The sequence below is a fragment of the Bison bison genome, unplaced genomic scaffold (genome assembly GCF_000754665.1).
Source record: "Bison bison bison isolate TAMUID 2011002044 unplaced genomic scaffold, Bison_UMD1.0 scf7180017864466, whole genome shotgun sequence".
NCBI lineage: Eukaryota > Metazoa > Chordata > Mammalia > Artiodactyla > Bovidae > Bison > Bison bison.
In genome coordinates this window covers 2,587,933-2,605,255 of record NW_011495027.1, presented here as the reverse complement: position 1 = coordinate 2,605,255, position 17,323 = coordinate 2,587,933, and the positions used below count along the sequence as shown (strand labels likewise).

At 41.9% G+C, this 17,323-nt stretch overlaps 1 protein-coding gene across 3 annotated transcripts in view; it reads left to right on the top strand.

The window, feature by feature from the left end:
- MCOLN2 (mucolipin 2) overlaps positions 1-17,323 on the top strand; it is a 64,852-nt gene that overhangs the window by 20,847 nt on the left and 26,682 nt on the right. For all 3 annotated transcript variants that reach the window (XM_010860312.1, XM_010860313.1, XM_010860314.1), the window contains exons 3-6: positions 5,555-5,728; positions 8,195-8,348; positions 16,195-16,279; positions 16,921-17,017. In XM_010860312.1, coding sequence (XP_010858614.1) covers positions 5,555-5,728; positions 8,195-8,348; positions 16,195-16,279; positions 16,921-17,017 — 510 coding nt within the window. The remainder of the gene's footprint in view (positions 1-5,554; positions 5,729-8,194; positions 8,349-16,194; positions 16,280-16,920; positions 17,018-17,323) is intronic.

Genomic DNA, 17,323 nt, shown 5'->3' with positions numbered 1-17,323 from the left:
TTCTTTGGAACTCTGCATTCAGATGTTTATATCTTTCCTTTTCTCCTTTGCTTTTCACTTCTCTTCTTTTCACAGCTATTGGTAAGGCCTCCCCAAACAGCCATTTTGCTTTTTTGCATTTCTTTTCCATGGGGATGTTCTTGATCCCTGTCTCCTGTAGAATGTCATGAACCTCATTCCATAGTTCATCAGGCATTCTATCTATCAGATCTAGGCCCTTAAATCTATTTTTCACTTCTACTGTATAATCATAAGGGATTTGATTTAGGTCATACCTGAATGGTCTAGTGGTTTGCCCTACTTTCTTCAATTTAAGTCTGAATTTGGCAGTAAGGAGTTCATGATCTGAGCAACAGTCAGCTCCTGGTCTTGATTTTGCTGACTGTATAGAGCTTCTCCATCTTTGGCTGCAAAGAATATAGTCAGTCTGATTTCGGTGTTGACCATCTGGTGATGTCCATGTATAGAGTCTTCTCTTGTGTTGTTGGAAGAGGGTGTTTGTTATGACCAGTGCATTTTCTTGGCAAAACTCTATTAGTCTTTGCCCTGCTTCATTCCATATTCCAAGGCCAAATTTGCCTGTTACTCTAAGGAGTAAGCGTCTTTTAATTTCATGGCTGCAATCATCATCTGCAGTGATTTTGGAGCCCAGAAAAATAAAGTCAGCCACTGTTTCCACTGTTTCCCCATCTATCTGCCATGATGGCACTAGTGATAAAGAATCCTCCTGCCAATGCAGGAGATTTAGGAGATGTAGGTTCAATCCCTGGGTCAGGAAGATCCCCTGGAGTAAGAAATGACAACCCACTTCAGTATTCTTGCCTGGAGGATCTCAGGGACAGAGGAACCTGGCAGGCTACAGTCCATGGGGTCATGAGGAGTTGGACATGACTACAGCAACTTAGCATGCATATATTCAGCCAGGAAGAGGCAGAGTCAGGGTTTGAGCCCTGGTAGTCTGGCTCTAGAGTCTGCACTCTTTTTCTCATATTGTTTCTTTCCAGATGTAGAGCCTCAGAGTTTGCACTTGAGAAATACACATAAGTTAACTAGGCTGCTTCTGGAATTCATCTTATGTCTACCTTTTTAATCTCCAAGCCTACCAGTCCATTCAATACGCATGTCAGATTAATTTTTCTTAGAATGCTCTTATTGTGTCTCTTCTCTGAAACTTCTGTGGAACCATATTTCCCATAGAACTAAATTTTGACTCTCTGGCCTGGGATTCACAGATTTCCATAGTCTCCTTCAACTTGCCTTTCCAACAGGTTTTCATCTCCTGTTTCTTCCCATGTCCCAGCCAGATGGACACACTCAATGATTCTGGCCCCTGCCTTGTTTTTCCTCTAGGTACAGAGGAGCTCTGTTCTCCCTCATATTTCAGCTGCTATTTGAAGTCCACCTCCCCCGCCAGCCTTGCCTGATCGCTCAACATGTTTTTTTTATTGGTTCACTGGTACCCTGTGCTGGCTACATCACTAATTTTACTTTTAATAAAATATTTCTGGGACTTGATCATTTACTTTTTGGATGGGTCTCCCCTGCCTCTCCTAATAAAACTGAGGTGGTTAAACTTGTATTCTCCTGTAGGGTCATTCTAATAAATTTTGCTACTTGGGTAATATATAATTGGAATGGAATCTTCGAATATCTTTCTTTCCTTCAAATACCACTCCCTCCTCCTCTTTTTCTGTCTCTTTTAGCACTCCATTCTCAAGTCTAATGGAATGGGTGGTGTTTTATAAAGGTTGATGGGAAAGAAACATCTTTTAAAAGACATTCCTACTCTGCATTCTGCAGTAATTTATAATCTTGAGAGAGGTTTCTACATTCTTTTGCTAGATCTGCTCTTTTCCTCCCGTATTCTTTGTATATTATTAGAGTGGTATCTTGTTTTTACCTGGCACAGAATATTTTCTCTTCCATTGATTTCATAATCAGGTCTTAAATTCACAATCTTTGCCAGGCTGCACTTAATATGTGATTATTTTTCTGTCTTATAGTCTCAGCAAATCTCAAAATCTAGTTAGTGGGGCTAGAATGAATATTTTTGTCATTTCTTTCTTGAAAATAAAATCATTTGACCAACCCTTCATCATCTCTTCACCCTTGCTCTGTAGTGGACCAGCCCTCCATCATTTCTTCACTCTTGTTCTGTAGCGTATGTTTCATTCTGCCATAGTAAGAAGGGGACCTCAGGATCTCCTCCCCAGGGTTTCTCTCTACTGAGATGTTTGGGGAATCCTACCTGGACCTGGTTTGAGGCTATACATGCGGATCTTGTCTTGTTCTATGAACAACAGTATGGAGGGAATTTCTTGTTCTTGATGCCAGATGGGGGTGGGTCCAAGTAGAGATTATATCTCCATATTCTCTCATTCCCAAAGTTGAAGTAATGGGTTTTGAATCTAAATAAGGTGGTGTTAGTTGCTCAGTCATGTCTGACTCTTTGCAACCCCGTGGACTATAGCCCGCCAGGCTCTTCCGTCCATGAGATTCTCCAGGCAGGAATACTGAGGTGGGTTGCCATTTCCTACTCCAGGGAAATAAGATGGGAACTGAAAATATCAGTGCATTGAATGCTGCTATCTTTGTTAAGTTATTCACTCCCCATTCACTTTTTGGGTTTCTTTAGCTTAACTATGAGTGTGGGAAGAGGGACTCTCATGTCCCCTCTTCTAGAGTTAAGTTGGCAGCTTTTCAGTTTGAGAGGTTGTCTGGCCAAGTGGTCAAGAGAACTAACAGGTGAGTCAAACAGACTCGCTGTTACATTTCTAGCTGTTCCAACCTGAAAAAGTACCCAACTTCAGGTTGCAAGTGTATAAAACGGGATAGACAGACTCAGTACTTGACTCTGACATTGTGATGGCCACTATTCCAGTTCCTGAATATATGTGCATGTGTGTGTGTGCTCATTTGTGTCCAACTCTTTGTGACTCCCATGCACTCTACCCACCAGGAATTTTCCATGGAATTCTCCAGGCAAGAATACTGGAGTGGGTTGCCATTCCCTACTCCAGGGGATCTTCCTGACCCAGGGATGGAACCTGAGTCTGCTGTGTCTCCTTCACTGGCAGGTGGATTCTTTACCACTAGCACCACCTGGGAAGCCCATTCATTTGTGTATCAGTACATAATCAAACCCCCAGTCATGTGTATATTGGTCCCCTGGTTTACTTTTATAGCTTTTGAAAAGCAGCATGACCTTTCCTTTTCTATCATTTCCTTGCAGGCACCATTGATAGACATCACATGCTTGAAAGAACCTTTAGCCTTTGGCTGCTTGATTTTCAGCACAGGTTGGATGTTGTGGGACTTCTTATCTATCTTCCTTAGAACATCTGGTTCAGCAATCGCTCAATCTTTTGATTTGGTATTTGAGGAATGTGCTCTGGTGAGGCTCAGATACTAAAGAGTGTCATCTGTGTACATTCTTCAACAGTTGCAGTTCTGGAAAGCGAGCACCTAAATTCTTTCCTCAAAAGGGAGGCCCCAAATCAGAATTTTCTGCAGATGAAAAATCATGCAGCATAATAGAAGTGACTTTGGAGTTAGACGTGGCTTTCATTCTAGGTGACATGGGCAGTGTTATGAGACTAAATCTCAGTTTTTACATATGTGAAGTGGGGGTAACAGTATTAACATTTTCATAGGGTGGTTGTGTTAGTAAATGAGATAGTGCAGGTAAAGCAGTTAGTACAGTACCTGGAGAATGATAATTGCTGAAAAGTAGTAACTATTTAAAATTATTTAGCCTTTTTAAAAAGTCAGACAAAATTTGAAAAATAAAAGACATAAATCACTAAAAAGAGTATGTAAGTTTGCATGTGCAAATTAGCATCTGTTCATCGGAAAGTTCTAGTAATTAAACCGTGGAGTGACAGCAGGTAACACAAATGTCAAGGTCATCTTGTTGAATTTGCTGGTTTCACATGACAGCAGAGTCCCAAATTGTTTTGGTGACTTTAGCAGGGTGAAGTTTGGGGTAAATTCTCTGGATTCTCTCTCTCTTAGAAAGCAGATGAGGAGATAAAGTGGGGAGATGGGGAAGAGTGTGTGGGCCATGGTTTATAAAGGTTTGACTTCTACAGTTGCATATGTGTGTCTGTGTGTGTGCATGAGACAGAGAGAGAGAAGCAGAGCACTTGTGAGGCTGTATGTATGAAACAGGGTATGTGAGATAGTATTTATGAGAGTGTGAGAGCAAGTGTGCAAGAGAGTGTGAGAGAGTGTCCATTTGAGTGTGAGTGGAGAGAGAGGCTATTTGTGTGTGGAATGTCTTGGGTTTGGGGGTAAACAGTGCCTGCTAATTTCTTCTCCTTATTAGATTCTAAGAGGAAAACTTTAAGGCAGAAAGAATACACTCATTCCTGGTGAAGAGAGACTTTGGCATCTAACCCTGTGCTATGATACAGTTTAAGGGGAATAAGTAGAAGTTCTATCACAAGAAGATGGGTGCTTGGTGACAATGAGTGGGTTTGACATCACGGAGGTAGAGTGAGCCCTGTTATTCTGTGTGGTGCTTTGATGCTGTAGATCTTGGAGGCAGGAACGCTTAGGTGTAAATCTTATGTGAGTTCTTGCAGAGCTAGAGGAATTGAATTCCTTTGATGACAATTACCTCTTAGCTAGAGGAAGTATTATATAGGCCACTTTTCAAAAGTGTTTTTAAAAAGTCACATGCAAAACAGTTATGATTTTTAACAACAGTTGCGATTTCTAAATGTCAGATCATTTAGATTTGACTATCAAACAGTAAAGCACGAGAATTAGTGGTTTACTAAGTATGGTTGAACATAGCCGGCTTGAATCACACAGATTCACTTTTACATAGAGATATATTTCAGTAGTGAATACAACAGTGCTACACAGTCCATGATCCACAGTTGGTTGAGTCCTTGAACCCTCAGGGTGGACTATAAATCATGCTTAGATTAACCCCTATATTGTTCAAGGGTCAGATGTATATCAATTTTGAAAACCATTAATTTGAAATGCAAGTATAAGAAAAATGGATTCAAATTAGATAACCAAGGACCTACTGTATGTCATAGGAAAATATACTCAATATCTTGTAATAACCTATAATAGAAGAAAATATAAAAAATAATGTATATATTTATATAGATGTATAAATCACTTTGCTGTACATCTGAAACTATTACAACATTGTAAATCAATTATATTCAATAAAAATTTTAAAAAGAAAAAATAGCATATCTCTTTAAAAAAAAGAAAAATAGATTCAGGCTTAACTTTGAATTTCTGCCTTCTCTTCTCCTTCTCTGTCATTAAAGGCCAGTAAGGGTATTAGTCACTGGGAGTGGTCACCTCTTCTAATTTTATGCTACTTCAAGTTGCTAATGTAGCTTGATAAGGTTGTTTCTAGGGGGAAGAATTCTTGTCTTTTGACATTGATATAATTAATAGAAACCAAAGCAGTGAGATTTTTCTTGCTGATGTTTATAGGTGAGGGTTAATGATAGTAAGAAGGCATTTGCCTTCCCTGGAAAATGGTAAAATACATATATTTCTATTTTATATTCTTTCCTAGCTTGTTCGTTTTGGTTTAAGTAACCAGCTGGTCGTTGCTTTCAAAGAAGAAAATACTGCTGCTTTTAAGCACCTGTTTTTGAAAGGATATTCTGGTTCAGATGAAGATGATTACAGCTGCAGTGTGTATACCCAAGAGGACACATATGACAGCATCTTTTTTGCTATTAATCAGGCAAGTCTTTTGTTGTGAATTATTAATATCTAAACTTGAAGAATATATTGATACTTGACCTTGACCTGTTGTCTTAGCAAAAAAAAATTATGCGTATATTCTGGTATATATAACATATTAAGATATATAACATGTTCTGATTTAAAATTTTGCATCAGTTCAGTTCAGTCGCTCAGTCATGTCCGACTCTTTGCGACCCCATGAATTGCAGTATGCCAGGTCTCCCTGTCCATCACCAACTCCCGGAGTTCACTCAAACTCACGTCCATCGAGTCGGTGATGCCATCCAGCCATCTCATCCCGTCATCCCCTTGTCCTCCTGCCTCCAATCCCTCCCAGCATCAGAGTCTTATCCAATGAGTCAATTATTCGCATGAGGTGGCCAAAGTATTGGAGTCTCAGCTTTAGCATCACTCCTTCCAGAGAACACCCAGGACAAAAAGTGTTTATTGCTATTTCTGTAGCTACATTTCCATACAATAGATTTTGCCGATTTAAATTTTTATTTTTTAAGATTTATATTTGTATTTATCCCTTCCCACCCACTTCTATTGGGAGATTACATTATCCCAGATCAGATAGCCAAATAGCTAAAAATAGGCTTATATTCTCAGAAGGTTTGATGAATGAGAGATCAAATCTAAGATTCTAAGTCTCAATTTTGGTGTTTTATCATTAATAAGCTTAGCTGAGCCCTGAGAATATGGAGTAGGACATGACATATGTAGGCAGTACTGAGAAACCAGATTGGTAGGCCTGAAGAAAGTGTTTAAAGGAGAGAAATACTTATTCTTTCATTCATCCATTTACTCAATCCATAAATATTTTGTTACCTATTATGTACCAGGTACTATTCAACACACTGGGGATACATCATGAATAAAAGAGACAAAACCCCTGTCCTTATAGAACTTAATGCTAGAGGGGAGAGCCAGGCAAATGAAAAGAAGCGAAATAGTACTAGATGCTGATTCCTTGAAAACACCACCCCACCAAAAACAAATGAATAAAACAAAATACATGGAGAACAAAACTAAATTCACTGCTAACAGTAGTAACAGAGGTGCTCTGTTGACTTGACTAATAGTCAGGGTGCTCCTTGACTATTTTCCGTAGAGTGCAGAGTGCAAACTCCAGATATAGATTTTGAAGTCTGGTTTAAGGCAGGTCTTTCAGTGTGAGGGGAGCTTGATAAGAATTGGGTAAAGGTCCTCATAAAATAGTTTAGGATTTGTGGATATAGCAATCCTATATCCCCAAACCCCTATGAGGGTTTGGGGAGTTATTGAAAGAGTCTTGCAGGTTGTTAGACTGAATCTTCAAATCGGTCATTTGTTTGAGGTTTTTCAATGTTTCTGAAATAAACAATACAGTTATTGTTTTTTAAGTTCCTGGGGAAAAGTTTCTTGGAATAATAAATCCATGTTAATAAAGATAGTTGTTGTTCAGTCGCTAAGTTGTATGTGACTCTTTGCAACCCCATGGACCGCAGCACACCAGGCTTCCCTGTCCTTCACCTATGTCCTGGAGTTTGCTCAAATTCTTGTCCATTGAGTTGGTGACACCATCTCATCCTTTGTCACCCCCTTCTCCTCCTGCCCTTAGTCTTTCTCAGCATCAGGGTCTTTTCCAATGAGTTGGCTCTTCACATCAGGTGGCCAAAGTACTGAAGCTTCAGTTTCAGCATCAGTCCTTCCAATGAATATTCAGGGTTGATTTCCTTGATTCAGAGTTGACTGGTTTGATCTCCTTGCTGTCCAAGGGACTCTCAAGAGTCTTCTCCAAGACCACAATTCAAAAGCACCAGTTCTTTGGTGAGATGGGGGCCAGTAAAACCCTGTTAGTGCAGATAGGCAGATGGGAAAGCTGTGTTAATGTAAGCTGTGGGTCTAGATGGCTTGGGTCCTCAGAGGTATGTCGAAAATGATAACTGGAATAAAGCAGGGGAGGAGACTGGACTGCCTGTTGATGCCTGTATATTAGAGATAGATGTTTATAATTTTTATTGGGTGATAAGGACAGGCCTCCTGGAGGCAATAATATTTGCATAAGGTCTGAAGTGAACCTTGCAGATAGATAACCTGGGCTTCTAGGCAAAGGCCACATCAAAGGCCCCAGGCGGGAGTGTGCCTTGAGAGTTCCAGGAACTGCCTGGAGGCCCACATGGCTTGGGAGGTGGTGGGTGGACCAGTGGCCGGTAGTGGGCTAGGAGGTCAGAGAGATAGTAGTTGGCTCTGAGTAGTTGGGAACCTCTGTCCACGTGTTTACTTTAGTTTCAGGTACTGTGGGGGCAGTATGTTTTTACTCAACCCAAGAAAATTACCTTGTAGTATTTTACTTTTGGGGATTTCTGTTGAGGAATATGAGACAAACAAACAAAAAAAGTTAAATGTATGTTCCATGTGTTGTAACTTCTGATGAAACTTGTTAGGCTCATAAGTATTTTTATTTAACTATTTTTAATAGTTTCATCGGCTAAGGAACTTATCTCTGGGAACCCTTGGTTATGGAGAAAGCGAAGACAACAGGATTGCTTTAAAAGTCTGTAAGCAGCATTACAAGAAAGGGACCATGTTTCCTTCTAATGAGACACTGAATATTGACAGCGACATTGAAATAGGTAACGCAATGGTAATTTCATTCTATGCCTTTATCATCTTGTGTGTTAAGAGTGAAATACACCCTCGTGCACAGGCAACCCAAATGAAACCACTCAGCTAATCTATTTGAGGCTTTAACATTTGCCTGCCAAGAGCTTTGGCTCAGAAAACTGTGGGTCTGCTGTGATTGGAACAGGAACATTTCTGGATCTTTTTGGTGCAACTCAAGATTGTTGGGGTTAGGGTAAATGCACAGGTGTTTCCTATTTAAGTTTTTCTCTCCATGATGGGGTGATTAGGCTTTTTGAAAAAAAAAAAAAATGAGTCTGTATTTGTTAAATGACATTTAAAATGTTTGGTATGCTTGCTTTTTCATGCCCAGTCCTTCAGTCATGTCTGACTCTTTGAGATCCTATGGACTGTAGCCCTCTAGGCTCCTCTGTCCATGGGATTTTCCAGGCAAGAATACTGAAGTGGATCATTTGTTAAATATATTGCTGCTGCTGCTGCTGCTGCTGCTAAGTCGCCTCAGTGGTGTCCAACTCTGTGCGACCCCATAGACGGCAGCCCACCAGGCTCCCCCATCCCTGGGATTCTCCAGGCAAGAACACTTGAGTGGGTCGCCATTTCCTTCTCCAATGCAGGAAAGTGAAAAGTGAAAGTGAAGTTGCTCAGTCCTGTCCAACTCTTAGCGACCCCATGGACTGCAGCCTACCAGGCTCCTCTGTCCATGGCATTTGCCAGGCAAGAGTACTGGAGTAGGGTGCCATTGCCTTCTCCAGTTAAATATATTAATGCTCTTAAAGGAGAATTGTGATTAATAACTCATTTTCTCTGGAGACCATTTGGCAAAAGTTAACATCTCATTAAGTAGAATTGTTTTGTGACATGCTATTAAGGATTTAAAAGCATATCGTATATAAATGCAAAGTATTTGACTTGAGGCTCTGGAGGTTTTGTCATTCATTCAACAAACTTCTGGTGCACAAGTTTCACACCTCAGGCATTCGTAGGGTTAGGGTTGCAGAGATAATCTGTCATGGCTCCTCAGTAAGCTAACAGGTCAGGAATCAGGGTCCTAGTAGCAGAGTAAATTTGGAGTGGTTTTATTAAAAAGAGAGCTTCATTGTTCATTTGCCCATATTTCCTGTAACTCGATTTTAAGGTGTCTTGGTAATATAATAGAGGGACATGCGTATAAAACAAAGGTTCTCATGCTTTTTTTCCAGCAGGCTATCTGTTTAGAATCTTTAATGAGGAAATGTGACCAGTCCTCTTGCCTCTAAAACAAACAGCCCCAAGCCAGCACTGTCACGTTGCTTCCAGAGACCCATCAATAGCTAGTTCTATGGTCAGCAGCCTTATCTTATTGCCTCGCAGGATCTTCTTGGAGAAGGAAATGGCAACCCACTCCAGTATTCTTGCCTGGAGAATCCCAGGGACAGAGGAGCCTGGTGGGCTGCCATCTATGGGGTTGCACAGAGTCGGACATGACTGAAGCGACTTAGCAGCAGCAGCAGCAGCAGCACAGGATCTGCTATCCTGAGAGCTGTTTTGTAGTCAGTCTGCAGGGGCTGATCCAGTTTCACCCTGAATCTTTTTCCTGAGCTCTCAGCTGTGCTCCCCGCCTTGGGCAGTTCCTGTAACTGTGATGAGTACTGAGAGGTGGAGCTGAAAGCTTGTCCAGTGACCCTCTGCTTACAGTAAACTACTAGCCACCTGTCCTTTTAAAAATGAGACTTAATTGGATCATATGACTGTTTTCCAGTGATTCATATGTTGTTTTCCTCAATTGATTTTTCTTAGAAAAATGATTAAAGAAATGTGGCCAAGTAGGTATCAGTGGCTAGGTGAGACAGTGCAGAAAGCAGGATTTATTCCCAGACTATCAGACAGGGGTGTTCTTGGTCACTTCCTTTCTATCATATGGACCATTTTTAACCAAATAGAAGTTGGTTATTAATTTGACTTTAAGAGACTGCTGAAGCCAGCCAATTGTATCTTTTGACTTATTAAAAATAACTTGTCAAAGAGAACTTTTTGATGTATCTATTCAAAAGGTGTAAAAATATTCTTAAAAACACTTGATACTGGGTTTTCGATTTTCTGGTCTTAGGCACGTTGGAGGAAGCCTGCAGACAGTATAAATAGGGATTGAGTTTGACTTGATTGGTGTGGTGTTACAGTTTAAGTAGGTGAATTAGCAGAAGCTGTCCTAGATGACTTATGAATTTTGCAGTGTCTTTCCGATTAAGAGGAGCACCCTTCAGTGTGCTCAGGGCAGAGATCTGTCTTGCACTGCTTTCCTGGTGGGTTTATGTTTAGCTGCATGACTGATAGAACAGTTCAAACTAAGGGTTTCCCTTAATTCATGCTGAGGGTATATACCCCTGTCTGTTCTAGACATATCGCTTTACAATTCAGCTTCACTGGAGACTGTTGTGAATCCTGTTAAAATAACTATTTTTTACAACATTTAGATGGGTATCATTCTAATACGGTGCTTCTCTTTGTATACTGCAAATTTTGAATTTCTTAAGTTGTCCTTTCCACATGTTCCTAGCGTGAAACATTATGACCACTTCAGCATTAGCCCCTGTCATTTTAAGAACATATCCATTCCACCCTCCCTTTGTCTCTGGGAGGGTTGTTGTTCCATCTGCTCGAGTGTTCTGCCCTGTAAATGAGAAGCATTTGAAAGATGAGGCTGCTACTCCAATACCAGTTTGTTCTGTTTGAGGTTTGATGTTTTTTTTTTACTTAGGGCTTTTGCCATCAGTTCTTAGGTTTTGCTGCCACCAAGTGTGTGACTATAGCATAAGGTAAGGCAGATTCCAGAGTTCTTAGTGTGTGTGTGAATAAAGTGTAACTCTATTATCACAACGAAAGAATCTGAATAATCAAGTAGACTTTTATAAGGCAAATTTTACAGATAGTATAACACTAACATATACTGCCACATTTCTCTGAATCTAAGATGTCATCAATTTTAAAAAAGAGTCATCGGTTTTAGAAACAATTGAAAGTGACAAAAATTAATATCTTAGAATGAATGAAACACAGGAGAAAAAGACCTAGGATAGTATATCTGGCACACAGATTTTTAACATATTACTCCTCCTTTCAGAATATTGTCATTTACTCAGATCAGTTTAATTTAAATGTTATTTTTTCCTCTTCCTTTAGAATAAGAATGTTAGAGGTAGAAGGGCCTTAAATATCCTCAGTTTGAACTTCACTTTACAATTGAGGAAACTGAGGCTCAGTCAGACTTGGTGATGCCGTGATTTAGTGACCAAGGGTCTTTGCTTCTCCAAGCCCAGTGACATGGAGCTCACCTGGGAGCTTGTGAGACAGGCAGAATCTCAGGGCCCCTTAGAGCTGCTGAGTCTACATTTCCGTCTTAACAAGATCTCTGAATGATATGTACACACATCAAACTTGGGAAGTACTGGCTTCGTACTCCCCAGCTGAAGGCCTTTGACTTCGCGCAGATCTCTCTCTTACCAACTTCACACATTTTCTACCATCCATCACCATCAGCCTTCAGCGCACCCTGCACACGCTAGGACCCCTCTGCCCCTCAGTATGCTATGCTCTGCTGTGCTTAGTCTCCCAGTCGTGTCTGACTCTTTGCGACACTATGGACCTCCAGGCTCCTCTGTCCATGGGGATTCTCCAGGCAAGAATACTGGAGTGGGCTGCCATGCTATCCTCCAGGGGATCTTCCAGACCTAGGGATCTATCCCAGGTCTCCCACATTGAAGGCAGATTCTTTACTAGCTGAGCTAACAGGGAAGCCCCACTCATCAGCATGTTCCCTTACAAAAGCCGCTTGGGCAGGTGCTTGCCTTTTTCACTTCTTTCTCTCCTGGATCCTCCCAACCGTCACCAGGGTCTTCCATTGGTGAGCCCCACTGCCCCAGCTGCTGATGCCCCTGGAGAAACAGGCCAGAGCAGAACACACTCACGCTGCCACCATAATCTGCAAGCCTCCTGGCACAGCCCTTCTTCACCCCCTGTCAGCCTGGTGTTACAGAGGTAAGACCATAGTCAAGGCCCCCCCGGCACCAGAGCCCACCTGTTTCAGCTATCAGAAGTCAAACCCCTCCTCTCAGCTCAGCTCCTCCCTGAACTCCAGACTCCTCCTCCATTCACCCCACTGTAACTCAACTACTAAGGATTTCAAACCTGTTGCGTTCAAACAGAACATTTCAAACCTCCCCCGCTCCGCCCCTGCCACCCCGTTCCTTTCTTACTCTTCCCCATCCCAGAAAATGAAAGCAGTGTTTTCATATCATGTCATCATATTCCTAGTTGCTCAAGCCCCAAACCTGAATGTGTTGATTTCTCCATTTCCATCGCCACTTCTGTACTCCAAACCTCTGTCGTTCTTGCTTGGATCTTCACCTGCTGCCCTATCCCTCAGCAATCAGAATGATATTTTTTTTAAACTTGGGGAAATGGAATCATATCATTCCTTGGCCCAAAATCTGTGAGTGGCTTCCTGTTCTGTTTAGAATAAAACCCTCAAGTCCCTAGAGTACTGGCCAACCGTCTGCCTCCGCTCAGGCCCTCATACCCACCCATTGTTCATTGTTCCCACCTCTTTGCTGCTTGTTAAACAAGTCAAGATCTTTCTGACCTGGATCTTAGTGTCGGTCAGTCATGTCTGGCTCTTTACAACCCCATGGACTATAGCCTGCTCGGCTCCTCCATCCATGGGATTTTCCAGGCAAGAATACTGGAGTGGGTTGCCATTTCCTTCTCCAGGGGATCTTCCTGACCCAGGGATTGAACACGGGTCTCCCGCACTGCAGGCAGACTCTTTACTGTCTGAGCCACCAGGGAAGCCCCCAAACAAGTCAAGAGTTTTCTGACCTGGATCTTAGTGCTCACTTTAAAAAAAAAAAAAAAAAATTTTTTTTTTTTTTTAAATTGGAGGATAATTGCTTTACAGTATTGTGATGGTTTCTTCCATACATCAACATGAATCATCTGTGGGTATACATATGTCCCCTCTATCCTGAACCTCCTTCCTGTCTCCCACACTATCCCACCTCTCTAGGTTGTCACAGAGCACTGAGTTGACCTCACTGCATCACCCAGCAAATTCCCGCTGGCTATCTGTTTTACATATGGTAATGTGTATGTTTCCATGCTACTCTCTCAATTCGTCCCAGCCTCTCCTTCCCCCAACTGCGCCCACAAGTCCATTCTGTATGTTTGCGTCTCCATTGCTGCCCTGCAGTGGAGGTTCATCAGGACCATCTTTCTAGATTCCATACACATGCCTTCATATACAATATTTGTCTTTCTCTTTCTGACTTACTTCACTCTGTACAATAGGCTCTAGGCTCACCCACCTCATTCAGATTGACTCAAATGAGTTCTTTTTTATAGCTGAGTAATATTCCATTGTATATATGTACCACAAGGTTTGCTCTGTCTGGAGCACTCCCTTTGGATCTGTGCTCAGCTGGGGCTCCTTCCTCCTTCAGGTGTCAGTTCAAACAGCTCCAGTGCCTCAAAGCCCCTCCCCAGCAGTTCTCTCCAGGTAGGGCCACCCCACCCTCTGATCCCCCATCACTTTGCTCTGTCTTTGTGGTAGTGTGCCTACTGTGAAATCGTCTTGTGTGTATTTTTCATTCTTGGTTTATCTCCCCCGCTAGAGTGTAAGCTCCATATGGACCTTGTCTATCTTGTTCATTGCTGTCTTCACTGCCTGACCTCTGAAAGCTTTCAGCAGATATTTACTGAACATCAGGTAGAAAGCCTGGGTCTCTTGAGTTTCTGAAATAGAAACTCAGGGGTCAGCCTCATCAGTGTACTGGGGAAAAAAGCTCAGGCTCTGGAATTGAGCACATGTGGACTTACATTCTAGTTGGCCACCAGCTAGCTGTGTGACCTTGAGGAAGTTTCTTGGCCTCTCTGTGCCTTGGTTGGTCCATCTGTAAAACGGCAGCAATAGTGTCCATCTTACAAGGTTGCTGCAGGAGTTAAACAAGATAATGCATTAAACAAGAGAACATATATATATACCCCCAAGCACAATGCCTGGCAGAGAGTAAGTCCCCATATGTGTCTGCTATTTTCATCACCATGAGTCTTTTTCTGTAAAAAGTGAGTTTCTTTTGATTCTATCCTCACTGTATCAATCAAGGCCCAGTCGGGAAAACCAGCACTGAATTGCTTCTCGACCCTAATGGTCCATTTGCCAAACACAGGGAGACACCCGCTATGACACCTGCCCTTAAATATTGTGGCTGGTGAATTGTCCATTCAGCTCCATGTCCTCAGTTTTGGACCAGAATACCTGATTTTCGTAAAATGTAAGTGTATCCTCCATAGCTTGAGTGTCCTATATGCTAAGCAGTGTTTAACAGTCACAACAGTTATGCCCTTGCTCTCACAGACCTCTCCTCTAGTTGAGGGAATAGATGAGCACATAAAGAGTCGAACTGTGGCAGAAGATTCTCAGAGAACAACCCATGGGCCCTGCCCAGATTCTCAAGCACCTAGCTAGTGTCTGGCATTGCAGGAGGCCCTGACTTTCCTATTTTCGAGGCGGGGCCAAGGTACAGCAACAGCCTGGATGAGAATTGGCCAGGCTGGTTCACGCCAGTTCTGGCATCAGGGCTGGATGACCTTGAAAGGCACGGACCATGAAAGGTGTTCATCGTCTCCAGGCCTCCTCAGTTTCCTGCCAAGGTGTTAGACTACAGAACAATGAGACTAATTTTTATGTGAAGGTCTTGGAATCATTCTTATTTAGTTTACAGCTCCTAATTTGTTTTTATTTGAATACAATCTAAATTCCTTTCTTCTCTCTTAATATTTTTCTTTGGAAAAAGTATTGGACTAAACAGAAACCTTGCCAGCTAGCACATAGATGTCCTTGTATATCTTTCATCTAACCTTCCCAAATGCTAAACAAAGGTACTTAACCAAAAAAGTTAATTTTACCACATTTACTTTATCATTCTTCCTACATATAAAAATTTTTCCTGAAACATGAGAATAAGGGACAGACATGATGTCTCTGCTTCTAAATACTTGTATAAAGAAAGAAAAGTAAAAGTGTTAGCTGCTCAGTTGTGTCCCACTCTTTGCGATCCCATGGACTGTATCCCACTAGCCTCCCTCGGTCCATGGGATTTTCCAGGCAAGAATACTGATGTGAGTAGCCATTTCCTTCTCCAGGAGATCTTCCTGACCCAGGGGTCAAAACTGGGTCTTCTGTGTTTCAAGCAGACTCTACTGTCTGAAGCACCAGGGAAGCCCAAAATACTTGTGTGCCTCTCCCCAAACTGAACAGTGTTCAAAAACACGAGTTTACACGGATACAACAGTATAATCTACAAGGCCTATTCACATTTCATCAATTGCCCTAATATTCTCTATAGCAAAAGCCACACCCAACTTTCTGGTCCAGCATCATATACTGTACTTAGGTGTCATGTATCTTTAGTCTCCTGTAATCTAGAGAAAAATGAAGTTTTTTTGCTTTTTATGATCTTAACATTTTTAGGGAGTAGAATGTCCCTCCCTTGAGTTTTCCTGTTTCTTTGTGACTGGATTGAGGTTATGTATTTGGTGTGGAAATGCCACACAGATGGTACATGATTTCAGGAGGCATATGATGTCTCTTTATCTCATTCCTAATGATGTTAACTTTGATCATGTGGCCAGGGTGGGACCTGCCAGGCTCTCCACTGTAAAGTTACTGGTCTTCCTGTTGTGATTAATAAACATTTGAGATGCTTTGGAACTTGGTGAGCCTCGTGCTTCTCATCACACTTTGGCCTTCTGGTTTTAGCATCTGATTCCTACCTGACAGTCACTGTGGTTCTTTCATGGCCCTAGACTGCATTCACCTAGACCTCGAGGCACTCTCCAAGGATCCTCAGGACTGGAAGAATTCATCATTCTTCAGACTGGAATTTTATCGGTAAATACATTTTTTTAAATTAGTTTTTTCAAATTTATTTTTTTAATTGAAGGATAATTGCTTTACAGAATTTTGTTGTTTTCTGTCAAACTTTAGCATGAATCAGCCATAGGTATACATTTGTCCTCACCCTCTTGAACCTCCCTCCCATCTCCCTCCCCATCCCACCCCTCTGGGTTGATGCAGAGCCCCTGTTTGAGTTCCCTGAGACATACAGCAACTAGAGAACCCCCGTGCAGCAGTGAAGACTCAGCACTGCGCGGGCTTTCTCTAGTTGCGACGCGAGGGGGTTACTCTCTAGATGTGGCATGAGGGCTTCTCACTGCAGTGAAAAGCACGGGCTCTAGGGCGCGTGGCTTCCGTTGTTGCAGCATGTGGGCTCAGTAGCTGTGGCTCCCGGGCTCTAGAGCACAGGCTCAATAGTTGTGGTGCACAGGCTTAGTTGCTCTGTGGGATCTTCCTAGATCACAGATAGAACCCATGTCTCCTGATTTGGCAGGTGGATTCTTTACCACTGAGCCACCAGGGAAGCCCCAGTAAATACATTTTTAAGTCTCATTACCCAGGAGACGTGGATGGGGAAAGGAGAGTAGGGTAGGAAGACTGTGACAATGTATATCTTGTAATATGTTTTTATTCAGGCTCTTGCAAATTGACATCTCCTTTCAACTCAAAGGCATTGACCTGCAGACGATTCATTCCCGAGAGCTTCCAGACTGTTACGTCTTTCAGAATATGGCGAGTATCTATTTCACTAAGCCACTTTTTATCCTTTTTCTTGACTCCTTTTGGAGTTGCAGAGTGTACAGTGCACCTGCCTGTAAATGTATTAGACAAAAGTGTGTTTAAAACAGTTTGAATGCCATGCTATAGCATCGTTGGTCCAGACACTGTGACTTCTAAAAATGAGGCGAGCCTGTTCCAACTTTTTAAAACTAGATTTCTGGGTTGAAAAGAGGAGTTTTCAAAGTGGACTTTGACTTCCTACTCTCCTAATACTTTTTTTTTTTTTAGTTTATGACCAGTGCTTTGAGTGTCTATAAT